This window comes from Heteronotia binoei, chromosome 6 (assembly GCF_032191835.1).
Source record: "Heteronotia binoei isolate CCM8104 ecotype False Entrance Well chromosome 6, APGP_CSIRO_Hbin_v1, whole genome shotgun sequence".
Lineage (NCBI taxonomy): Eukaryota > Metazoa > Chordata > Lepidosauria > Squamata > Gekkonidae > Heteronotia > Heteronotia binoei.
This window is the reverse complement of record NC_083228.1, coordinates 10,513,140-10,540,076: the sequence shown is the minus strand read 5'-3', so window position 1 is coordinate 10,540,076 and position 26,937 is coordinate 10,513,140. Positions and strand designations below refer to the sequence as shown.

Here is a 26,937-nt window from a genome sequence, read left to right as displayed (position 1 = left end):
TCAGTCAAATGAGTACCCATCTTGCTGGGGGGAAAGTGTAGATGACTGGGGAAGACAATGGCAAACCACCCCGTAAATACGTCTGCTGTGAAAACATTGTGAAAGCAACGTCACCTCAGAGTCGGAAACGACTGGTGCTTGCACAGTGGACTACCTTTACCTTTTATGTATCTATACCATAGATAGATGGATAGATAGATAGATAGACAGACAGACAGACACATTCGGTTTTTTTTCTCTTCAGACCAGTTGGCATATGAGGGCTCTTTCTTATAATGTGTGGAACAAGGAAATGGCCTTTTAAAACTATGACTGAAATTCCTCAAGAGTGTTTTGGGTCAAATCAGAGAATCCCCATGAATCTTGCCCGAGGGTCATCCATATTGTTTTACTTAAGAGGAGAAGCAAAGTGGTAAGTTTAAATGCCCTCCTCCCTGTTCAGCCTTTTCCCCCTCCCTCTTCCTCCCCCCCCCCCCGCTTTGGTGTTGCAAAGAGTATACAGTGGGTGGAATCTCACACCTGGATGGGTGTTATTCCACCCAAAGTTGGCAATCATCGTTACAGTCTTTTTGTCAAGTGTCGATATTTCTCAATAATCAGTCTTTTGTTGTAAAATCAAAAGTTGCTTTATTGTAGAAACTCTGAAGCTTTACCAAGGACAGAGTCCTTGGAAGTAATGATGTATACATAATTATACTGTTACTATATAGGATTAGTTCAAAGAATAACATACAGATGCATTTTGAGTCATGGGTTCAAAGGTTAGTACATAGTACGTATCTATTTTACTACTAAGGAATGTAGATTATTAAAAACATCTCCGTTTCTCACCTCTTCCAGACCTGACAAGAGCTGTCTGTGTGAATGTGGAGGAGAGGCAGATTTACTATTTGCCCAACATTTGGGAAAAAGGGAGGCAGGTGGTGGATACTAACAGTCTCCTTTCTGTCTAAGAACCCACCATTGTGCTAAGAAATATGCATGCTTGACACTTTCGACATTCTAATAAAGCAAAGCAGCAGCTGCGGAATCTTAGGCTCTTCTTGGGTCAGTTAAACTTCCTTAGACAGTGCCATCTAGTGCTACCTTTGGGGATATTGCAAACACCATTTTTAAGACATTCCTTTAAAAAAAAAAAAAGACTACAACAGGGGTGGTTCAGGGATGTTGGGCCTTGCCCTGAGTTTGTTCATGGGAAGAGTGGGCTAATAATCAAATAAATCAAATCAAAATTCAATTAAACAAATAAACATGTAAATGCTGTATCTTATTTTTTTAAAAAATCACATGATTTCGTATTCTATAAGTACGCAAAGCTTGTAACTCTACAGGAGTGGCAGCTCAGTATATTCAAAATGCAACATCTCTACATTGTACTAGTATATTAATGGATAGATTGTCATAATCTCAGGATAAATGTACCAGCTCTTTCTCCTCTACTGCCGGCTAATTTTTGCAAGTGATTTGGTTGGTTTTTGCACCTTGCTCTCGGAAGTGAGTGGATTTAAATTCTGTGTAAAGTGCAGCACAGTTCTGCGATTGTGGCAGAAATGTTAATGAAAGGTTATAGAAATGTTATTGGCCAACGAAATTACACCTGGATCTGTGTGACATTCCCCAGCCCCTCAAAAGAGCAGCTTTCATGTGAACGTCCCCATGTGATAAATGAGGCAAAAAGCTGGTAAGTAATAGATCTCTGAATACAGCCTTCATGGATTTAGACATGGGCAGATTAAAATTCACACATTATTAACCGGTTGTAACTGCACTCAGCATCGTTCCAGTTGCCATCCATGTATATTTCTATGCAGTCTTCATGCTCCCCATTGGGTTCGTTGGGGGCCCATTTTGAGTATGTCATCGGATCGCCATTTAAATGCTTAAAGGTGCCTTCCGTTTCCTGGTCATTCATTCCAAGATATGCCTTTTTTCCAAACTTGGCAGCGAGCGTCTGCACAGCCTTGTTTTCCTCCTCGTCTCTTGGCGAAGCCATTTGCAGACCAAAATAGGAACACGTGTTTTTGGAAACCTGATAATTTCCTTCAGCTCCATTGGTGACAAATTTCTTTCCTCTTGCTGTTGTGCTGTGTGGAAACATTTCGCCTAGAAAGCCTGGCAAAGAATACAAGCCCAAATTAAATTTTTTGGAAGCGAAGGACTGGTCTCTGGCCCCGTTTCAGCCTCCAGGCTACGTGGCCACTAGTCAGATAGCTAGATAGTCCAATTACATAAGAACAAAAGAGAAGCCATGTTGAATCAGGCCAATGGCCCATCCAGTCCAACACTCTGTGTCACATAAGAACATAAGAGAAGCCATGTTGGATCAGGCCAATGGCCCATCCGGTCCAACACTCTGTGTCACAGAAGAACATAAGAGAAGCCATGTTGGGTCAGGCCAATGGCCCATCCAGTCCAACACTCTGTCACAGAGTGGCCAAAAAAACAGGTGCCATCAGGAGGTCCATCAGTGGGGCCAGGACACCAGAAGCCCTCCCACTGTTGCCCCCCTCCCTCAAGCACCAAGAATACAGAGCATCACTGCCTCATAGAGTTATTATTTATTTATTTATTTATTTATTTATTTTATTACTTTAAATTTCTATCCCGCGCTCTGTGCAAGTGGACTCAGGGCGGCTAACAACATTCATAGTTGCATCTATACCCTGTAGCTACTAGCCACTGAGGAACCTCTGCTCCATATCCAATCCCTTCTTGAAGCTGTCTATGCTTGTAGTTGCCACCATCTCTGTGGCAGTGGAGGTGGCAGTAGATAGTCTGTGTTTATTCTTGTGCCACTGTCCCTTTGAAATACAGAATGCCTCTTTATCCTTCCATTCATCCTCTCCCACAAGTTCAACGCACCAAGAGGGAGGACACACTGTCTTCATCTTGGCCCCAAGACGCAGATCATCTACATCCATCCTTAGTAAATTAGTCTTGCATACTGTCCTATCTCTACTCTTTCCTATCTAGAATGTAATTCTATCATGAAGTGACTATTACTAGCCTCAAACTGAAGAAGTGGCTCTGTGTAGCTTTGTGACTAAGCTTGGATACCTAGAACAGAAACGTTTTTGCGTGGGTAGCTTAAAGCACTCTCCTAAACTAGCTCTGGGAACTGGACTAACTACACCAGCTCACCCAACAAATTCTTCCATACCCACTTTTATCATAAACTGCCCCATCTACCTGAAATCGTTCTGTTCTTATCAAAACCCAAAACACACACACTGAACACAAACAACACCTTTGGCTGCATGTGTGAGGCGCATAATAATAAGAACGTTGGACGTCATCAGGAATGTGAATTACAGAGTTGGAAGAGGCCATAGAGGCCATCTAGTCCAACCCCTTGCTCAATGCAGGGTCAGCCTAAAGCATTCCTTACAAGTGTTTGTCCAGCCACCGCTTTAGACTGCCAGTGTGGGGAAATTCACCACCTCCCTAGGGAGCTGATTTCCCTGTTGAACAACTCTTACTCTAAAAAAGTTTTCAATATCCAGCCGGTATCTTCCTGCCCTTAATTTAAACCCATGATTGCGAGTCCTCTCCTCTGCTGCCAACAGGAATAGCTCTTTGCCCTCCAGAAACAACCCCTCAGATTCTTCAAGAGAGCAATCATGTCCTCCCTCAACCTCTTCTCCAGACTGAACGTTCCCAAGCCCCTCAGCCTTTCCTCATAGGACGGTCTCCAGGCCCCTGATCATCCTTGTCGCTCTCTCTTCTGTGCCCGTTCCATTCTGCCCACATCTTTCTTGAAGGGAAGTCTGGAGACAGAGCCCTTGATCACCGAAGCCTAGGCAGCCTTCTGCCTTACCTGCTGAGGTTTTATTTGAGTTCAACTGCAACTCCTTCAGCTCCTCTTGTAAATGACTGATCTGAGTTTTAAGAAGTTCAAGTTCTGAAAGGAAAAAGAAATCTTGTGTTTATATATTTTTCTTCGCCTATCCTGAGGAACCAATCCTTGAAGAAGACTCATTTCCCATGACTGCACTTCTCCGGAAGGTGAATGCCAACACAGGCACTCCATGGGGTTTCCAGAAACCATCTGAAGGGCCTGAGATCTCCCACTCCCAGTTCCCACGGGCTGCCACCAGTCTGGCAGCTGGAGGGAGAAAAATAAAGTACAAAATGGCTGCCAACATGACAGCATTACATCATTTCTGGAGAAAACCCAGAAGTGATGTCATGCCTCATTAGGAATTGCTGAAAACTCTGTGGTAAAACCTGAACTAGTCAGGACAAAAAACACCAAGAACTCCAAGGGAGAGCCAGTCTGACGTAGTGATTAAGTGGGCGGACTCTTATCTGGGAGAACCAGGTTTGATTCCCCACTCCTCCACTTGCAGCTGCTGGAATGGCCTTGGGTCAGCCATAGCTCTCGTAGGAGTTGTCCTTGAAAGGCAGCTGCTGTGAGAGCCCTCTCAGCCCCACCCACCTCACAGGGTGTCTGTTGTAGGGGAAGAAGATATAGAAGATTGTAAGCCACTCTGAATCTCTGACCAATTTCGCACTCACCTTACGCTGTTTTCATGCAGCAAACAGAAACCGCTAAAAACCAGTTTCTGTTTGCTGCGTGAAAATGCTGTTCCTTGCTGCAGCCCCAGGGCAGATAGTGGGAAATCGGAAGAAAGCCACGCTGAGAAGATAGACATGAGAGTGGCGTAAAGTGAGTGCGAAATTGGTCTCTGATTCGGAGAGAAGGGCGGCGTATAAATCTGCAGTCTTCTTCTTTTAATGAGCAGATTATATATGACCACCTCATGCCAGATTAGATATTCTGCTTCGGGGAGTTTAACACCAAAAATCCCCACCAGTAAAGGAGTGAAACGGGGCTGCGTCCTTGCACCTCTTCTTTTAAATTTATTTTAAGTGATTTTGTACCATTCTTGTCTCAAGTAGACGGTCACTGCCCAAACTAGGCTCCATTAAAGTCTCAATTTTGCTTTATGCAGATGACACAGTCCGGCTTTCATGCTCTTGTGTGGGATTACTTCATTTATTGAACAGGTGTTGAGAATATTGTAAAACACCATTCTTCTCAGTTATACACAAATCCTTTGTAATTAGTTAGATAGACTTCAGCCTATCTCTGGACCTCTGCGAGGGTCACCTCTTAGGAACTCCAGATAACTGCCTCAGGAATACACTCAGGTGGAAACCATGTTAGTCTGTGGAACAGAATTAGACTCTGGAAGCACCTTAAAAAGGTAAAATAGTCCCCCTGTGCAAGCATCAGTTGTTTCCGACTCTAGGGTGATGTCACATCATGATGTTTTCTTGGCACGCTTTTTACAGTGGGGTGGTTTGCCATTGCCTTCCCCAGTTATCTACACTTTCCCCCCAGCAAAGCTGGGTACTCATTTTACTGACCTCAGAAAGATGGAAGGCTGAGTCAACCTTGAGCCGGCTACCTGAACCCAGCTTCCGCCAGAATCCAACTTAGGTCATGAGCAGAGAGCTCAGACTGCAGTATTGCAGCTTTACCACTTTGCATCCCAGGGCTCCTTAGAGACTGACAACATTTTCCAGGGTGTAAGTTTTCTTCAGTCAAATCGCTCGTCATCAGACACAATTAAGGATGAAAATCTATCACCCCTTATATCCAGGTTAAAGATGAGGGGGGTTAGGGTTGCCATCTCCAGGCTGGGAAATACCTGAAAATGTTGGGGGTGGAGGCTGGAGAAGGTGCTGTTTGAAGAGGGGAGGGACCTCAGTGGAGACGTGGCTGGTTGGCTGCTGTGTAAGACAGGATGCTGGACTAGACAGACCACTGGTCTGACCCAGCACGGCTCTTTTGTTCTCATGAGCATTCAGGGGCAGAGACTTCAAAAAAAAGGGGGTGGGGTAGATTCCCAGATTATTGCTACATTGTACTAACATTTAATGCTACCCCGCCCCCCTCCAGTTTTCCTCTACAGCTCTCTGGACACCAACGAGAAATGGCAGCGGGGGTTGGCATGGCATGCTCTTCGTGGGCAAATGGCAGCCCCGTCTGCAAAGATGCCACTAAGATCACAGGAAATAGATATAGTTCTATATTACACACACAGTAGGATTGCCAAGTCCTTCCAGAAGTGACATCATCACACCAAGGATGTTGCACTGGGGACACTCTAGGACTCACAATAAAACTCTATGGTACCATAGAGTTTTACCGTGAGTCCTACAGTGTCCCTGGTGCAGTGTCCCTGGCGCAATAATGTCAGTTCCAGGGCTGTCATCGGGCCGGGGATGGCGCACAGCGATGGGCCTTTTCAGGGGCAGGGATCCCCCCAGCCCCTGCTCCCTGTCGGCAGGTTCGGGCCTTCCAGAATGGGCGATCCCTTGCCCCCAGCAGGAGCTTGGCAGCCCGAACAGTGGGAAGGCTTCTAGTGTCCTCGCTCCACTGATGGACCTCCTGATGGCACCTGGGTTTTAGGCCACTGTGTGACATAGAGTGTTGGACTGGATGGGCCATTGGCCTGATCCAACATGGCTTCTCTTATGTCTTTATGTCTGAGGCAGTGATGCTCTGTATTCTTGGTGCTTGGGAGGGGCACAGTGGGAGGGCTTCTAATGTCCTGGCTCCACTGATGGACCTCCTGATGGCACCTGGGTTTTTGGCCACTGTGTGAAACAGTGTGTTGAACAGGATGGGCCGTTGGCCTGATCAAACATGGCCTCTCTTATGTTCTTACTTGCTTGGGTTTAATGTATTCAGAGAGTATGCACACAAAGACAGATAATTAGATCGGCAACCCAGAACGGTTCAAAAGGGGTGCAACTCCTCTTGCTTCAAATGTAAAAGCATTTACCCTCGTGAAGATTCCAGTTCATACAAACAGTATTTCCACATGGTCATGTTTCTGAGATGTTAATGTCAGAGCTGCAGTACATCTGAGCTGCCTTTAAATTAAGATATGAACACGCTGGTACTTATGCATCTGCTTAGAGTTGAAGCTACCATATGTTTGCATTTCTCAAATGGAAGCTAATCCGGTTTTTAATCTTAAATCTATTTTAGTGCAGTAACAGCACTCCCCTAGATGCCAGTCAAGGGCCTTCCTTCCATCATGTATGAAATTATGAATTTAAAAATAGCATTAATGCATCCACATGAGACACCCTTCTGGAAGTTCATTAAAGCCTTGCCAACCCTTAATAGCTCTTCCTAGGACTACAACCTAATTGGACTTTAAATAAGGCTGCCCTCTGATTGAAGAGGTTTTAAACCTCTTCATAATTTATCCAAACAAGAGATTTGTTTAATTGAAATTCATTTGCATATTGCCAACATAATGTAAGTGCTTTTTTAAAAGATATTGGGAAAAGTGAACTAATGAACAGTGGTTTTTCTTGATTATCAGAACACAGGACCATCTTTTTATTATTGGGAAACTCTGGAGCTAAAATGACTTCCATCTATTGTCTTACATTTCCATATTAATTGTCCATAGATCTCATTCGCTACTGCACTTTGGGCATTTCCACATGCCCCCCCCCCCCCCCAATCAGTTCTAGCCCCGTACTGCTTCGGTTTTACTCCTGATTTCTGCTTGCATTTTTGCACGTATAATTTTCATCTTCATTTTTTGGGTTTTTCCCTTGAGCCTTTCCCATTTTTTTTTTTTTTGAGACTACTTCTACCCTGTTCTTTTCCTGGAAGCTGATATGGAGTCAGCTTTTTGCTTGCGTGGAATGATTGTGTCAATTTTCTTTGTTCCGCCCGCTCCCACCCACCTGGTACACAATTTTGGGGTATCTGTATTTGATGTTATTCTTAGATGTACCTGGTCATGGGAAAGATGCTTGTAAATGTGTGACATCCCCACATGTATAAGTGTGATTTTACTACTACTACTACTACTAATAATAAGAATAAGAATAAGAATAAGAATAATAAGAATAATAATAGTGTTTTGGAGGAAGCTACCTATATATGTAACTAAGGTTCATGGATTTTCATGCATAGTTGTCAACATCTACAATATGATTTATGATTCTTTCATTTAATATAATTTTAGCTTTTATGGAATTGATCTTGATATTTCTACATATAAGGTTTTTCTTCTTTTTTCCAGCCTCTTTGGCTACCTGGTTTTCTTTGCCTTGCCCAATCTCACCCATCTCCAGTCCACTTTTTGGTGCTGTGGTGGTCAAAGATTGGACCGTGGGGGTCAAACCTCTCCCTCTCCTCCCCCCACCCTGAAGAAGAATGGTTTCTCCCTTGCTTTAAAAAAAAAAACTGTCATAACTGTCAATATATACTAGAGCACTGTAATAGTCGGCTTTGCAGGTTCTTTGAATGCCCAGCTTTCTTTTTTTTTTTTTAAAGGAAGTCTCTAGTGTCGTCTTTTGTGGAAATATAAGGAAAAAGATGTACCTCTGTGAGGAAAGGGGGAAAAGACTTACATATTTTAGACTAAAGCTGAGAATTTAGAGAAACTGCTGGACCTATTTACAACACCCAGCAATATACCACTATTTAGAACCTTTTTTAAAAAAGAAGATTGCAGATCTATACGCCACCCTTCTCCCTGAATCAGAGACTCAGAACGGCTTACAATCTCCTATATCTTCTCCCCCCACAACAGACACACTGTGAGGTGGGTGGAGCTGAGAGGGCTCTCACAGCAGCTTCCCCTTCAAGGACAACCTCTGCCAGAGCTATGGCTGACCCAAGGCCATTCCAGCAGATGCAAGTGGAGGAGTAGGGAATCAAACCCGGTTCTCCCAGATAAGAGAGCTCTGGCTGACCCAAAGCCATTCCAGCAGCTGCAAGTGGAGGAGTGGGGAATCAAACCCGGTTCTCCCAGATAAGAGAGCTATGGCTGACCCAAGGCCATTCCAGCAGCTGCAAGTGGAGGAGTGGGGAATCAAACCCGGTTCTCCCAGATAAGAGAGCTCTGGCTGACCCTTGGCCATTCCAGCAGGTGCAAGTGGAGGAGTGGGGAATCAAACCCGGTTCTCCCAGATAAGAGAGCTCTGGCTGACCCTTGGCCATTCCAGCAGGTGCAAGTGGAGGAGTGGGGAATCAAACCCGGTTCTCCCAGATAAGAGAGCTCTGGCTGACCCAAGGCCATTCCAGCAGCTGCAAGTGGAGGAGTGGGGAATCAAATCCGGTTCTCCCAGATAAGAGAGCTATGGCTGACCCAAGGCCATTCCAGCAGCTGCAAGTGGAGGAGTGGGGAATCAAACCCGGTTCTCCCAGATAAGAGAGCTCTGGCTGACCCTTGGCCATTCCAGCAGCTGCAAGTGGAGGAGTGGGGAATCAAACCCGGTTCTCCCAGATAAGAGAGCTCTGGCTGACCCAAGGCCATTCCAGCAGCTGCAAGTGGAGGAGGGGGGAATCAAACCCAGTTCTCCCAGATAAGAATCCACACGCTTAACCACTACACCAAACTGGCTCTCAAAAAACAGGCTTGCTGTAACATTACAGGCAACATCACCAATGACAACAGCACCCTCTGTTGAAAATCCTCATTGTTGAAGGTCTGTGCTGACTCCACAACTATGAAAGGCACAGGAAGAGTAGATGTGTGGGAGAAACCTGCCTAAACCGATTCCAGGTAGTTGTAGATCAACTACAAGTGAGTTAAGTGTGCAGAAAAACCTTTTGCCTGCATACCGGAGCGGGGAAATTGTTAACAAACCATTCCCAATTATAATTTTTGGGGATACTTTATATGGGTGCAAATTGCTGTCAGGTGTGAAACTGCTAAAGAGCTCTGTTCCAACGAAAAAGACTGAAATCATACCCTTGAGCGCTACTAAAGATTTATCGCTGGTTTAAAATGCCTTTTCTCCTAACACAGCCAGTGAAGTTCACCCTATGTTCTCACTGCTTTTGTGCAGGAAAACAAAACGTACAGCAAAAAAACTCACTCTCTGCATAGATTCCCCCAGCCACAAGACACCTTACCTCTGCCGCCGCTGTCACCTTTGGGTCCTCTTTCACCTTGATCTCCTTTGGACCCAAGAGGACCGGGTTTTCCTGGAGGTCCCTGTATCCCTTGCAATCCTGACCATTCATTATATACAGGAACAGAAATGAAAAGTGACAAAAATGATGAGTGTTTTTGTATTATAATCAACAACAAGAATGAATAACAGAATATCTTGAAGGAAATATCCTGAAGGAAACAAAATGTGAAACCCGTGTCGTCGTCCACATCTTTGGAAGAGAATGGTCCTAGGTCCTTTTTGCCCTAGAATCTTCTATCCTTAAGGTGATAGATTTGGGATCTTGTGTAAGCAGATTACCCATATCACAGCATGACTGGTCACCATTAGCCACCCAACCCCTATCATCATCTTCAGAGGCCTGAGATTAGGCAATTGGCAGCCCAAGACAGGGCCTTCTTGGTCATGGCACCAAAGCTCTAGAACTCTCTCGGAAGATTCGTCTGTCCTGTTCTGTTGCCATCCTCCACCAGTGGGTGAATATTTTTCTAACCAATGTTTTAATTGCAGGGTTTTGTTTTTTAAAAAAATCTTTTATATGTGTTCTAACTCTGTTTTAATTTTTTTTTTTAATGATGTGTGTTTTGTGGGGGTTGGTTTTAATAGTTTCAATGTGATTTTGACCATGTTTGGTGTCGTGGAGAATCAGGTTTGATTCTCACTTCCCCACTCCTCCACTTGCAGCTCCTGGAATGGCCGTGGGTCAGCCATAGCTATTGCAGGAGTTGTCCTTGAAAGGGCAGCTGCTGTGAGAGCTCTCTCAGCCCCACCTACCTCAAAAGGTGTCTGTTGTGGGGGGAGAAGATATAAGAGATTGTAAGCTGCTCTGAGTCTCTGATTCAGAGAGAAGGGTAGGGTATAAATCTGTGGTCTTCTTCATGCACATTATAAATTGTAAGCCACCTTTGGGGCCCTTGTATGGGTGGAAAGACAAGGCATGAGTGTTGCAAATAAATAATAAATAAAATAAAGGGCTCTCCTCATAGAATGATTCCCGTCAGCTTTGAAATATTGCCAAATGCCTTGTGGAGAGAAGCCTTGTGTAAAAGATCCCCAAAGACGGTGACAGGTTTGTTGTGCAGTAACCAAAATTCAGCAGCTCTGCCTGTATGAAGCAGTTGGGTTAGGAAAAGCCCCATTGCAATGGAGACTGCAGGGAGTCTCTTTGGAAGAGGAAGCAGAAATGGTCATGCTTGAACAGGGTCCAGGGTTCTAGAGACCGTCTGCTGTTCACATTGTTAAACCGACTTTTTGCATCATTCGGGGTGTTGAGCTCATGAGGGCCAAATCTGGCATAAATGAGATTTAGGGTTGCCAATCCCCAGATGGGGGCAGGGGATCCCCTGGTTTGGAGGCCCTCCCCCCGCTTCAGGGTCATCAGAATAATAATAATAATAATAAATTTTATTTATATCCCGCCCTCCCCGCCTAGGCAGGCTCAGGGCGGCTAACAACATTTCAATAAGTTATACAATATAGGGTTTAAAACAATTAGGTTATACAGTAATATAAAATAACAATCTAAAACAATATAAGATTATACAATAATTTAAAACAGCGATCTAAAACCAGTTCCAGTTGCCTGGATCATTCCATGATTTGGACGGCAGTGATCTTCCTGATGTTGTTCTGTTCACTTATGTTATGGCAGGGGTCACTAGATAAATCGTTGATGGATTAAACAGCCATCCTATCAACGGTCTACAAAAGCCTGCTTAAAAAGAAAGCGAGGGGAGGGGAGGGAAATGTCTGCTGGGAACTCTATTATTCCCTATGGAGATTTATTCCCATAGAAAATCACGGAGAATTGATCTGCGGGTATCTGGGGCTCTGGGGGGGGCTGTTTTTTGGGATAGAGGCACCAAATTTTCAGTGTAGCATCTAGTGCCTCTCCCCAAAATACCCCCCAAGTTTCAAAAAGATTGGACCAGGGGGTCCAATTCTATGAGCCCCAAAAGAAGGTGCCCCTATCCTTCATTATTTCCTATGGAAGGAAGGCATTGAAAAGGTGTGCGGTCCCTTTAAATGTGATGGCCAGAACTCCCTTTGGAGCTCAATTATGCTTGTCACAGCCTTGATCTTGGCCCCACCCCTCATGTCTCCTGGCTCCACCCCCAAAGTCCCCAGATATTTCTTGAATTGGACTTGGCAACACTAATGAGACTTGGGCCGGGTCATGTTGGGCGGGGCCATGTGTGTACCTATTTAAGATTAGCTAGCAGAGGTGTATACTTTATAAAGCACACAGACAAGCAGAATTAAAGATTTTTTTTTAATGTAAAACATTGGCTTTCATTGGTCTTAAAGGAACAGATTGGGATCCAGGGAAGTAGGCAAAGGAAACTCTGGCTCTTCTTTCTCTAGGCGACCAGGAGGGGGAGGAGCCACAGCCAACAGAAGGAAGAGAGACTTGGCTTAGTAGCTCTGCTGTGTGACTGAAAGAGCCTGGCGAAGCAAGCTTTCTCTGATGTGTGATTGAAAGAGCCTGCCAAAGCAAGCTCTCTCTGCTGTGTGATTGAAAGAGCCTGGTAAAGGGAGGAGCCTCAGCCAATGGAGAAAATAGAGGCTTTGCTCTGTAGCTCCTGTGCAATTGAGCAAGCCTGGCAAGGCAAGCTGCGATGTAGTAGGAAGCAAGAAAGAGGGAGAAAGAAGCAGATGACAGCCAGTTGCTCGGAGACCTGATAGGAGCCCTCCGGAGGCCTGCTTTGCATGACTTCTTCTGGAACTCCATATTTTGCGTCTGTAGCATTGTTAACCTGCAAGTTCCCCTGGAATTCATCTGATCTCTAGTAGGGTTGCCAGGCCTTACCGACTCACTGGCAGGGGGGGAGGGGAAGGGAGTTTTCTGGGAATGGGAGGGGGCAAGGCGCCATCCTCGATGTGATGTCACATGGAAGTGATGTCATCACGTTGGGGACATCACACAGTGGTGCTCTGGCATTTGAAGCAAAATTCTAAGGCTATCATGGAGTTTTGTCTGAAACACCAGGGTGTCACTATGTGACCTCCCCTGGTGTGATGACATCACTTCCACATGACATCATCACATTGGGGAAGTTATGCTGGGTCATGGCTGTTGGGGTCAGGGCTTCACAGGAGCCCATGAAAGCAGGGGATCCACCACTCCCACCTGGGGGCTGGCAACCTTAATCTCCAAACTACAGAGATCGGTTCCTCTGGAGAAAATGGCACCATAAGAGGGTAAACTCTATGGTTTACTACTGAGTCTAGGTGAACTCTCTCCCCAAATTCTCTCCTCCACAGGCAACTCCCCCAAAGTGCAGGAATTTCTCACAGTTGGTCACCCTCTGTATCCCCTTGTGCTTTTTATTTATTTATTTTTTGGAAAGCGCTGATAACAAAGCATATAGGTTCAACCAGTAACCAGGGGTCCCCAACTCAGCCACAAAATGGCCACCACAGGAGGCAGAGCCAGTCACAAAATGGCTGCCACTGCTTCCCTCAGCCACTCAGTGAAGATCCCTAACACAGCAGCCCTAACCTCCACAAAATGGCCACCACAGGAGGCAGAGCCAGTCACAAAATGGCTGCCCCTAGTTCCTTCAGCCACACAGTGAAGATCCTCGTGCTGTGATAACAGCTACTGCAAGGGTAATGTTTTTTTTTTTTTAAACTGCACAGTCAATCAAATCTCCAGTTGCCAATCAGAAGCCTTGCTGGACAAAAGTTCCACCTGGCCCCTCCCACTCTCTAAAGACACTTGATGGGCAGTAGGGTAGTGGCTCCCTAGTGCCTATAGGCACCACATTGGTAAGCCCTGCACTAAATTCTCCTTTCAGTGCCTGTATTGGATATCGCTCTCTGAAATTGTTCCAACTTTACCTCGGTCTCCCTTTTCACCTTTAGAACCCTCCTCTCCATTTTTCCCTGGCAGTCCTTGTCTCCCAGGGATGCCTGGCAGTCCATTGGTCCCCGGAGTACCAGGCAATCCATTCGCTCCAGCAAGGACGGTGCAGGTGTTCCTCTTCTCTTCGCAGTTGCATGGCTCCGGGTCGGATGTTTTCGCCAGCGACACCCCCAGCACAAAGACACAAAAAGAACAAAACTGCATGGCTCCAATGAGTGAGATCTGTGGAGAGCAATTGCCAAGTCTATAATGTTAAGTCAAGGATCATGGAGCACAGGCACCTGCTTTGTTCTTACAGAAGAATTAAAGAGATGAGACAGGAGAAATCTATGCTCAGATATCTCCAGCTCTCAGATTCAGCAGGAGCTCACAGAAACACAGCTCCAGAACCTTTCTGAGGAACCCCCTCCTCCCCCACACCTACCTACCTTGTCCATTGAATAGGAGGTGCAGCTGCATAACAATCCCTGGATTAGGAGAGCGGGCAGCCAGCCAGCCACCAGGTAGGGTTGCCAAGTCCAATTCAAGAAATATCTGGGGACTTCGGGGGCGGAGCCAGGAGACTTTGGGGATGCAGCCAGGAACAAGGGTGTGACAAACATAATTGAACTCCAAGGACGTTCTGGCCATCACATTTAAAGGGACAGCACACCTTTTTAAATGTCTTTCTTCCATAGGAAATAATGAAGGATAGGGGCACCATCTTTTGGGGCTCATAGAATTGGACACCTTGGTCCAATCATTTTAAAACTTGGGGGGTATTTTGAGTAGAGGCACTAGATGCTATACTAAAAATGTGGTGCCTCTACCTCAAAACATAGCCCCCCCCCAGAGCCCCCAATACCCGCGGATCAATTCCCCATGATTCCCTATGGGAATCGTTCTCCATAGGGAATAATAGAGTGCCCAGTAGACATTTCCCTCCCCCCCCATGCTTTCTAAAGCGGGGGGAGGGCCTCCAAACCAGGGAATCCCCTGCCCCCTCCCTCTCTCTCACACACAAATACTTACTGGGTCTTGTTCCTGCAGAACTTTACTTGCTCTGAAAACGAAAGCAAAACAAAGGGAGGGGCCGTTCTCTGACGAAACTGTTACTGACCCTTTCCCATGAAGCCCTTCCTGTTTCCTGCTCAGCCTTAAAGGCACACATTTTACAAATGGAACAGTTTGCAGGTTTTTAAACCTGCAGGAGCTCTAAAACTACATGGTGACTGTGGGGGCGGGGCTTCCCCCGCCAGCCAGCTGGCTGGGGGCGGAGGGAAGCCTGTAAAAATGGGGGATCCCCCGCTGGGACCTGCGGATTGGGAAGCCTACCATCAGGGGCTTTGCCATGCCCCCAGCAGCTCTCATTAACCCCTGGAAAAGCCTGCACCACCCTTTCTCCACTTCGTATGTGATTTTGGGTGGCAGGTGGCTTGCTGGCCTTTTGACTGGGGGGGGGGGAGCGGGCGGCCCAGGAGAGCTCCAGGGAACTGAGCCCTGCTTGGGCTGGCTGAATCTCTAGTCAGCCCAAACAGGCCTCACTCGCATGGTGCTCTCCTTTCTTACATCAAGTTGCTTTTGACTGGGGGCGGCAGCATATGATAGTGAGTTATGCTAATGAGCTCCACCAACTATTTTTCTAGAAAACGATCCCTGGATATCTCCGTTTTATTTTAAAAGAAGAACATGATGATATTGGATTTATACCCCGCCCTACACTCTGAATCTCAGAGCGGCTTACAATATTCTTTACTCCCCCCCCAACACACACACACACACAACAGACACCCTGTGAGGTGGTTGGGGCAGAGAGAGAGCTCTCCTAGGAAGCTGCCCTTTCAAGGACAGCTCTGCAAGAGCTATGGCTAACCCAAGGCCATTCCAACAGCTACAAGTGGAGGAGCAGGGAATCAAGCCCGGTTGTCCATGGTTGAAATGTGGTATAAGTTATGGGGTCAGTATGTAATGGGTAAGACAATGGGTAACCCTATCTTTGAAAATGATACTGATTTGGCTATAGAATATGAATTGCTTTGGGTCCCAGTTTTGGAATTCTTTGGGAATATTTCCTTTTTGTCTAATAGAATGAATTGTAGGCTATCTCTTAATTCTTAATACCTAGCACAGGGGTGTCAAACATGCAGTCTGGGGGCCGAATCAGGCCCTCGGAGGGCTCCTGTCAGGCCCCCGAGCAACTGGCTATCATCTGCTTCCTTCTCCCTCTCTCTTGCTTCCTTCTGCATCACAGCTTGCTTTGCAAGGCCTGCTCAGTTGCGCAGAAGCTACAGAGCAAAACCTCTGTTTTCTCAGTTGGCTGAGGCTCCTGCCTTGGGGAGGAAGGGGGGAAGGCAGAGCTTGTTTTTCCAGGCTCTCTCAATTGCACAGCAGATCTACTGAGCCAAGCCTCTCTTCCTTCTATTGGCTGAGGCTCCTCTCAACCAGTCCCTTGGGGAAGGAAGGAAAGAGCCATATATATATATGGTCCACACCCACACACACACACATATATATATATATATATATATATATATATATATATATATATATATATATATATATATATATACACACACACACACACACACACACACACACACACACACACACACACATACATACACAGCCTGGCCTGACCCAACATGGCCTGACCGATAAATGTCATAACAAATGAGTTTGACACCCCTGACCTAGCATATTATGTATTGTTTTTGTAAATTGTTTGTTATATGCATCCAATTATCTAAACTGGATTCTTGTATGTTAGATTTATATTTTTATTATTTATTTTCCCTATGCTCCCTTTGTATTGGATTAGATTCAACAAAATTTGAAGGGAAGGTACTAGTGAGTTTCCTGCACTGTGCAGGGGGTGGACTAGATGACCCTGGAGGTCCCTCCAAACTCTATGATTCTACGATTCTAAATAAAATCTATTAAAAAAAAAAGATTAATAGCCACTCAGGAGCAGAAGAGGGTATTTCTATATAGGTACTATGGCCTTGATCCAAATTCTCCACACCCAGTCTTGCAGCTACTTTTAATAAAATTAAGTTTGTTGAATGACCCAAACATGGAAGCTTAATGAAGGTGGTCTACTGCCTGGGGAAAAAAAGTCCTGCCCCTCTAATAAAGGTTTGGTGGTAGAAAGAGCTGTCTGTCAAGACACAGCTGACTTGTGGTGCCCTCTGGTGGGGTTTTCGTGGCAAGAGCTGTTCAGAGGTAGTTTGCCGTTGCCTGCCTTCACATTGTGACCCTGGTATTCCTTAAAAGTCTCTCAAGCCGGGGTGGAATTCTAGCAGGAGCTCCTTTGCATATAGGCCACACACCCCTGATGTAGTTAATCCTCCAAGAGCTTCCAGGGCTCTTTTTTGTAAGCTCTTCAAGGATTGGCTACATCAAGGGAGTTCTGGCCATCACATTTAAAGGGACAGCACACCTTTTTAAATGTCTTCCTTCCATAGGAAATAATGAAGGATAGGAGCACCTTCTTTCGAGGCTCATAGAATTGGACCTCCTGGTCCAATCGTTTTGAAACTTGGGGGGTACTTTGGGGAGAGGCACTAGATACTATACTGAAAATGTGGTGCCTCTACCTCAAAAAATAGCTCTCCCAGAGCCCCCGAAAACTCCAGATTAATTTCCCATTATACCCTATGAGAATCAATCTCCACATAGGGAATAATGAAGTGCTCAGCAGACGTTTCCCTCCCTCCCCCCTTTCTGGTGACTCTGAAGTGAGGGATTGGCCTCTCTACTCACAAGTTGCTGCCAACTTCTTTAAAGTACACACAGACACACCATCCCAAGAGGAAGCCTTTCAATCGGAGACTGAAGCCTCCAGAGGTGCAAAGGCACATGGTCCTCTGGGGGCGGGGCTTCCCCCCACCGACCGGCTAACTGGGGGTGGGAAGGAGCCTGGGAAAATGGAAGAACTCCCGCTGGGACCTGGGGATTGGCAAGCCTAGGCAGAGCTCATTAGCATAACTCATTAACATATGCCGCCACCCCCCCAGCCAAAAGCAACCCGACACAAGAAAGGAGAACCCCGGGCAAGTGAGACCTGCTTGGGCTGGCTAGAGATCCAGCCAACCTAAGCAGGCCATCTCTCCTGGAACTCTCCTGGGCCGCCCACCCCTGAGTCAAAAGGCCAGCAAGTCACCCGCTGCCCAAAATCACATCAGAAATGGAGAAAGGGTGGCATGGGCTTCTCCAGGGGTTAATGAGGGCTGCTGGGGGTGTGGCAAAGCTCCTGGTGGCTGGCTGGCTGGCTGCCTGCTCTCCTAATCCAGGGATTGTTATACAGCTGCACCTCCTATTCAATGGACAAGGTAGGTGGGGAGGAAGAGGGGGAACCCTCAGAAAGGTTCAGGAGCTGTGCTTCTGCGATCTCTTGCTGAATCCGAGGCTTGCCTACAGGCTACAAAAGGTTGGGAACTCCGATCTAACCCATTAGTCAGCATAATTTTTCCTAGCGGGCTGTGGCATTTTCAGTGTGTTTTCTATAACAGAAACAGCTGTAAATGCATATGGCTCTAATGCACAAAACATTATGCTACAATAAATCGGTTAGTCTTTCCCGTGCCACAGGAATCTGGTTTTGTCTCTGCTGCGACAGACTTACATAATTCCCATCTACCTCAAAGTAAACTGCTTGTGCAAATAACGGATTGCATAAATATTGAGTGGCTGCAAAACAGGTTAATCATCAACTCCATTCCTGGAGACCCTTCAGAAAGGTCCACCACCACCGCCCTCAGTAATAGGGCTATGTTTGCCAAATTGTCTCAGGTCTAGAGAACTTAGGTCAGGCGTTGTAACGTTTATAAGGAACTTGGCTAGGGTGGTGCACAGGTGATATAGTTTAGCATGGAACAGCAATATCGATTTGGATCCCTGCAAATACGGATTTCCCACACTGAGCTGGCTGAGAGCCTGACCACATATTATGGATCCATCATGGGTCCCGTCGAACCAGATGAGCAAAGGGACTGCTGTGTTGAAATTTAATACCCAAGTGGTGGTGGGGGGGTGTGTGATTTGGATTGATACCACTGTGTAAAGGGAGAGGGGGCTCAAAACTTTTCCTTGCAACTTGAATCAGTTCCAAGGTATTCCTGATTGCACCCGTGGGGATATTTCTGTGCACTGATGGGTTACCTGATGAGTTCCACAGCTGGGCAAGTGACAACGATTGCAAAGAATTAAGAATGTAAGAAGAATGCAGGGGTCCCGAATCCCCGGCCCGTAGACTTGCACCGGTCCGTGGCCTGTTAGCAACTGGGCTGTGAGTTGTATAATTATTTCATTATGTCTTACAATGTAGTAATAATAATAAGACGATGACATTGGATTTATATCCTGCCCTCCACTCCGAATCTCAGAGCGGCTCACAATCTCCTTTATCTTCTTCCCCCACAACAGACACCCCGTGAGGTGGGTGGGGCTGAGAGGGCTCTCCCAGCGGCTGCTCTCTCAAGGACAACTCTGAGAGCGATGGCTGACCCAAGGCCATTCCATCAGCTGCAAGTGGAGGAGCGGAAAATCAAACCCGATTCTCCCAGATAAGAGTCCACGCACTTCACCACCACACCAAAATAAAGTGCACAATTGCGATGACGTAGGCCAGGGGGTGGCCAATGGTAGCTCTGCAGATGTTTTTTGCCTGCAACTCCCATCAGCCTCAGCCATTGGCCATGCTGCTGGGGCTGATGGGAGTTGTAGGCAAAAAACATCTGGAGAGCTACCGTTGGCCACCCCTGATGTAATGGTGCAGATCAGCTTATGTGGAGATAAAATTCCCAGTTTATCCCATAACTTGTGTAGTGTTTCATTCGAGGGGTTGGTGGGCACATGGTCAACACCACAAATTTTTATGTGCCCTAGTAAAAAAAAAAAAAATGTCATGTGGATAGTACAAGAGACTTCAAGAAACTGATTGCTATCCTGTCCAAGCAGAGAGCAGCCAACTGGCAGGTATGTTTGCCTACTTAAGTGTCAGTGTAGCTTGGCAGCTGGTGCACCAGTCTTTATTGTTCAATGTTTGATTTGTAGCTGGATTTTGACATTTACGTCTGATGGAAAGGTTAGGCTAATCTGAGAAACCATCTAGAGTGGATAGAACTGTTCTCACACAGTGCAAAAGGAAGTATTTAATTGAAGCCCACTGATGTGATGAATGGGGAAGAAAGTTGTGCTGGGATTTGTGTTTTATTTTATTTTTTACAGCTGGCATCGACACCACTGAGAGCCAGTTTGGTGTAGTGGTGAAGGGCGTGGATTCTTATGTGGGAGAACCACTCCTCCCCTTGCAGCTGCTGGAATGGCCTTGGGTCAGCCATAGCTCTCATAGCAGTTGTCCTTGAAAGGGCAGCTGCTGGGAGAGCTCTCTCAACCCCACCTACCTCACAGGGTGTCTGTTGTGTGGGAGGAAGGTAAAGGAGATTGTGACCGGAAGGTAAAGGAGATTCAGAGTACAGGGCGAGATATAAATCCAATATCTTCTTTTTCTGGCTTTCTTAGTCAAAGCACCCAAATTCCAGAATTCTCTCCTCTGGAAGTCTCATCCTTCCCCCTTTTGCCATCTTACACCAGTTGGCAAAGACTTTTCAGTTTCGCTTGGTCTTCCCTCTGTGATTCCTCCATGGTCAATGTTTTGATAGCTACGTTGATGTCTTTGTATGCATTTTAGCTGTGTTTTAAGAATTGCTCCGATGATATATGTGTGTTTTGATTGGTTTAATTGTTTTAAAATGTTATTTTACTGTGCATGTTTTAATTTGTTAGCCACCTTGGTAACCCTTGTTGGGGGCAGAAAGGTGGGGTAAAAAATTCTGTAAAATAAACCATCTGCAATGGCGACTTAGTGCGATGGACTGAAACAAAACTCTTTCGTAGGATATATTGAAGAGACCTGCACTTCAATGTGCTATTAGTATGGGCCAGCCAGAACAATGGAATTAATATTGCAGACATGCCAGGGTTTCTTTTGTTACTGGCAAAATGCCCATCGTTCCATCAAAGGAGGACCCTGAAAATTGAAAGGACACTGAAAGTTGTAATGTCCAAAGTTGCAGCATGATTCTACTGAGCGTCTATGTACAGGGACACGTTGCACACATCTCTTCCATGATGGCTCCTTATTGGTGGACCCAAAGGCTCAGGTTCGGATACAGTGGGAAGATTTTATTCCCCTAACAGCACTGTACAGACTTTTTTACCAGTATGTTCATTTTAAAAGGTATCCTGTTAACCAGAGTTTCTGCCTGATATGTTGAGGAGTTGCTATTAGATTTATAAATGACTTGACTCCCTCATATTTTGTGGCTGGCTGCAGCTCCTGTGGCAGCCATTTTGTGATTGGCTTTGCCTCCGGTGGCAGCCATTTGGTGACTGCACCGCATCCTGTGTCAGAACTAAAAAGGTATGCACAGGCTGAAAAAAAGGTTAGGGGCCACAGCTCTGCGATGTTCTGTGGTTTCCCCTTACATGTCATATCAAAATATCATATATTCTAGTAGCAAACTAAACCAAATCTGAGGGTACTTAAATCCAGTGGGCAGAGCTGTAAACGGGCAAGATGGATCTTTCTACACAGATGTAGTGCTTCATGGCTTCGTAGAAATGAACACAACTGTTGTACTGTCTACGCGGGGTGGTGGTGGTGGACTATATTTGGAAACAGTAGAAAAGGGGGTTGGACTAGATGACCCTGGAGGTCTCTTATGATTTTATTAAAAGGGCAAAGTCCATTAGCACCTATCCGTCCTTATACATGGAGAGTGGAGTGATTTCAGGTGCCAAATGACAATAGCAGGCAAGTGACAATAATAGGCATGATTAGATTAGGTGGAATACACAGAGGGATAGTAGGCATGGAGAAATCAATGGCCAGGGACTTGCTTTCCTCTGGGTCTGCCTTTCCCCATATGAGCCCCAGAGAGCACTAAGATCAAGTACTCAAAATCTCCCTGTGATCCCCGGGCCAAAAGACGCTTGGCTGGCTACCACCAGAGCTAGAGCCTTTTTGGTAGCAGCCCCTGCCCTGTGGAACGCTCTCCCCGGAAACACCAGGGCCCTGCAGGACTTGCCACAATTCCACAGGGCCTGCAAAACAGAACTGTTTAAATTAGCTTTTAACAACTAACAGGGAAGCGACCGCTATACCCTAGCATGGATATCTAAACCCATCCCAGTACAAATACAGAGCGCTAGACGATATTTAACAACTTTATCGTTTGCAGCGCCAAATATACGAACTGATAATACTGACGCCACCTTGGGTTTTAGGACTGAAACTGCAAATATATTGTATGTGTACAATGAATTTTAAGGATTTTATTGTATTTTACTTTAACATTGTGTATTTTAACTGTTGTTAGCCGCCCTGAGCCTGATAGGGGAGGACGGGATATAAATATAATATAATAAAATAAATAAATAAATTAGCAATGAGACAGGGAACCTAGGTCTCGATTCAGTCCAGGAGGACGCGTTGTCTTGAGCTTCGTTATCAGATGCAATTCAACAGTCTCTCTGATCTCCCTTTGAAATTCCTTGGTTAAGAGAACTGCTACAGAATGGAAAGCTGTATCTGAAGAAGTGAGCATTGATTCACAAACGCTCATGCCCTGCCACAAATTTTGGTAGTCTTTAAGGTGCTACTGGGAACTTGCTGTTTTCTACTGCTACAGACAGACTAGCACAGATCCCCATTTTGACCTACACTTTGGAATATTAGACATTTTTGCTGTCTGACAGCAAGATGTCGCAACAATCTTCACAGTAACCATTTCTAAAAGTGATTTTTTTTTAAAAAAAAATGTGAATTCTTAGTTGTAATAAAAGGGTATATTTTGGGGAACAAAGCTTTAGAAATGTTTTGATCTGGCTTGCCTGTAGAGACAAGAGAAAGATCCTGTGTCTTGTTCCCACCATAACATGCAAATTGCAGTTTCACGAGGTCTCTATTTGCCTCGGGGCTGTGTGCAGAAACTAAAGGGCATTTAACCCCTTCAACCTCTACTCAGTTTTTACCAGGGCTTTTTTTTTGGTAGCAAAAGCCCAGCAGGAACTCATTTGCATATTAGGCCACATCCCCTGACATCACCATTGCTTTGCATAGAGCTTTTTAGCAGAAAAAGCCTAGCAAGACTTATTTGCATATCAGGCCACACCCCCTGATGCCTAGTCAGCTAGAACTGCGTTCCTGTGCATTCCTGCTCAAAAAAAGCCCTGGTTTTTATTATTCAAAACTGGGCTCGTCTGTTTCAGTGCCAGCATTTCAAAGGGGAAAATAGCTGTTTGTGTCTGTGTGTGTATTTTTAAGAGACAGGTCTTTTTCTCCTTTTGAACACAGCAGGGAGCCCAGCCGTGGTGTCTGTAGTTTGCTTTCTTGTTCCCCGAATCCTTTTGCTGTCTGCTTGATTTTAAAACACAAATGAATTTCCCATCGCTTTCTCAAATGTAGTCCAGGTTGAGGCACAAGCAGCAATACAAAAACAGCTGAAACAATGAAAATGCTTCCCCTCATTTTGTGTAGAAAAGTCATTATTTGTATAGCAATGGGGGGAGTTATTGACTTACCTTATGCAGTTTTGGCTTCTCTGGGTGGTGTTGTAAGGTCTGAGCGCCTCACTATCTCCTAAAAGGGATTTATTTTACCTTCTGGACATTTCCTGGAAGGTAGAATTTCACCAAAGCCCATCCCCTAACCCTGAACCCAACTACAAAATACATAACGCATGACTCACAACTGAAAGAAAGGCCAAATGAGGCAAGATTTATCTGAGGAAACTGCCAGTGTATTAACAAAGTTGGTCCTTCTTAAAGCAAACAGTGATTTTTTGGGGGGTGTGGGGGAGACCCAGGCCTTATTTTGGGCAAGCGCTCACAGGAGCAGAGCTCCAGAACCTCCAAATTTTATTGTGCTCTTTCTTTCTTAACCTTCAAAAAAAAAAAAAAAAAAAAGACCCAAACCCTTGCTTCTTGGCTCCATTGTTCAACCCCCCCCTGAGAATTTTGCTGAACTCTAAGATTTGACACACTTTCTAATATTTTTTCCCACAGAAAATGGAAAAAGAACTAAAACATATAAAACAGTCAGATGTTCTTCATCATGCCACTGTGGCCACATCTTCATCATCATCATCATCATGCCACTGTGGCCACATAGAAGAAAGTCATTTAAAAAGTATGATGGGAGTAAGGTTTGATTATAACTACTGTTATTTAAGAAGCATTTGAAGGTAGATGCTGAGCTGCTATAATTTAGTCCACCTTCCGGTGATGTCAGGGGTGTATGGCCAATGCAAATGAGGTGTGCTAATGAGCTCCAGCACCTCTTTTTCTACAAAATGACCCCTGGAAAAACCACTTTACTTGCAACACCTTGTGTGTTATGACACAGGCTGTATACATGATTTTGGGTACTGCCTTTCCTCTAGAAAATTATTAGGAAAGTTGTAGAGTAGAGCAATAGTATTGGTGGAAGATTTCTGACCCTGTGTCGAGTTGCTCAGACATGTATTTCTTATTGTCCACCAACAATATGGATTTTTGAAGGATTTAGGCAGGTTAACCAAGGACCTGTATTTAAGTTGGAAGAAAGCAGGAGATGAAGAGCTGACAAAGCCTGACTATGTCTACTAAATCTTGAGAGCCAGTTTGGAGTGGTGGTTAAGTCCACAGACTCTTACCTAGCAAATCTGGGTTTGATTCCCCTCTCCTCCACTTGCAGCTGCTGGATTGGCCTTGGGTCAGCCATAGCTCTCACAGGAGTTGTCCTTGAAAGGGCAGCTGCTGGAAAGAGCCCTCTCAGCCCCACCCACCTCACAGGGTGTCTGTTGTGGGGGAGGAAGGTAAAGGAGATTGTGACTGCTCTGAGACTCTGAGATAGGGCAGGGTATAAATCCAGTATCATCATCATCACCACCATCATCATCTTCATCATAATTATCATCATCATATTATTATTCTACTACTACTTCTATCTCCTTTACCTTCCTAATTTACTAATCTCCTCTACCTTCCTCCCCCACAACAGACACCCTGTGAGGTTGGTGGGGCTCAGAGAGCTCTCTCAGAAGCTGCCCGTTCATATAGAGGATGGTGTGGAATTGTTTTCTGTGGCCCCGGAAGGTAGGACCAGAACCAATGGGTTGCAATTAAATCAAAAGAGTTTCCGGCTCAACATTAGGAAGAACTTCCTGACCGTTAGAGGGGTTCCTCAGTGGAACAGGCTTCCTCGGGAGGTGGTGGGCTCTCCTTCCTTGGAGGCTTTTCAACAGAGGCTAGATGGCCATCTGACAGCGATGAGGATCCTGTGAATTTAGGGGGAGGTGTCTGTGAGTTTCCCACATTGTGCAGGGGGTTGGACTAGATGACCCCAGAGGGCCCTTCCAACTCTATGATTCTACTACTACTGACATATGTGAACCATTTTAAGAACTGGCAGTAAGTTCAGAAGTGGGGAGTCGGGGACATAAGTTCAGAAGTGGGGAGTCGGGGACATAAGGGAACGCATCATTATGTGCACTTCCAGGGAAAACCCAACACCGACACCAGGTAGTTCTAGACAAAACCACGGATTTTCTGGACAATCCTAATGCTACTGGATGTCACATCCAAGGGACACAACACCAACTTCTTTTTCTCTCACCGCACCAAGAGGTCTAGCAGACTGTTCAGTCGGCTCTGTTGTACACAGAGACTCTGTGAACTTCATCCCTGCAGACAGTAGAGCGCCAGGATTGAAACATCTGCAGCTTGGTTGGTTGGGTTGCCCTGGACCACCTATAGGGGGCTATTGGACCAGTTTGAATGGACCTATGGGACGGGAGCGGGGTGGAGCCTCACTGTCTATAACCAGGCCTAGGTCTGGGGGTTTTCAGGCTTGTTTACTGTACATAGTTATGCTGAATCACTGAGTAAAAGATGCTGATAACTGCTCTGGGAGTCCTCATTCTTTCCATTGAACCCAGAGAAGAAGAAGAAAAAATTGGATTTATATCCCACCCTGTACTCTGAATCTCAGAGTCTCAGAGCAGTCACAATCTCCTTTACCTCTCTCCCCCCCCACAACAGATACCCTGTAAGGTGGGTGGAGCTGAGAGAGCTCTTATAGCAGCTGCCCTTTCAAGGACAACTCCTACGAGAGCTATGGCTGACCCAAGGCCATGCCAGCAGGAGCAAGTGGAGGAGTGGGGAATCAAACCCGGTTTTCCCAGATAAGAGTCTGCACATGTAACCACCACACCCAACTGGCTCTCAAGACAGACCTCGGACCAGTATATGGTCAAAAGCATCAATTTCCCCATGTGGACAGCAACGAAGGTTTGTGTTTGAGTCTGCATTTCAACAGGCCCTCCGTTGTTCTTCACGTGGGGGAAAAAAAAAAATAACATTTCAGGGGGAGGAGAAGGAAGAAGGAAATGGATCAAGCCCTTTGTCTGTGCCCTTTAGCGATGGGAAGAATTATATCACACTGGAATGTTGAGGAAGGGAATTCATTTTACGATGTTTTTGTAAATCCTCCATAAAAGAGGAAGACTTAATCATCAGGGGAAAATAACTGAGATAGTGCTTGTTAGATACACATGGAGGTTTTTAAAAACTCAGGGTCATATAGGGAATTCATCTCCTTTGCCCACCTTCTGAAGTGGAACTGTCTATGCCGTTGCATGTGGAGGAGAGGGGCTGTGGCTCAGTGGCGGAGCATCTGCTTGGGATGCAGAAGGGTCCCAGGTTCAATCCCCGGCATCTCCAGGTAAAAGAGTTAGCAGTAGGTGATGTGAAAGACCTCTGCCTTAGACCCAGGAGAGCCGCTGGTGGTCTAGACAATACTGACTTTGAGGGACCAAGGATCTGATTCAGCATAAGGTGTATTTGTGTGTAGAGCAGGGGTGGAATTCTAGCAGGAGCTCCTTTGCATATTGGGCCACGCACCCCTGATGTAGCCAATCCTCCAAGAGCTTACAAGGCTTGTTTTTTGTAAGCTCCGGGTGGATTGGCTACATTAGGGGTGTGTGGCCTAATATGCAAAGGAGCTCCTGCTAGAATTCCAACCCTGGTGTAGAGAATTCAGTAGAAAAAGAAGTGCCTTTCTCCCTTTCTCACGATACAAGGACTCGTGGACAGTCAATGAA

At 45.7% G+C, this 26,937-nt stretch overlaps 1 protein-coding gene across 1 annotated transcript; it reads right to left on the bottom strand.

Annotated features, from left to right (window-relative positions):
• Nucleotides 1–602: 602 nt before the first annotated feature.
• LOC132573525 (pulmonary surfactant-associated protein D-like) lies at nt 603–23,416 on the bottom strand. Its single transcript, XM_060241035.1, has 5 exons — nt 23,378–23,416; nt 13,789–14,057; nt 9,905–10,003; nt 3,818–3,901; nt 603–2,112 (listed from the first exon to the last, which is right to left on the bottom strand). The coding sequence occupies exons 2-5, from the start codon at nt 14,015–14,017 to the stop codon at nt 1,733–1,735; spliced, it is 792 nt and encodes a 263-aa protein (XP_060097018.1). The 5' UTR covers nt 14,018–14,057; nt 23,378–23,416; the 3' UTR covers nt 603–1,732.
• Nucleotides 23,417–26,937: the final 3,521 nt, after the last annotated feature.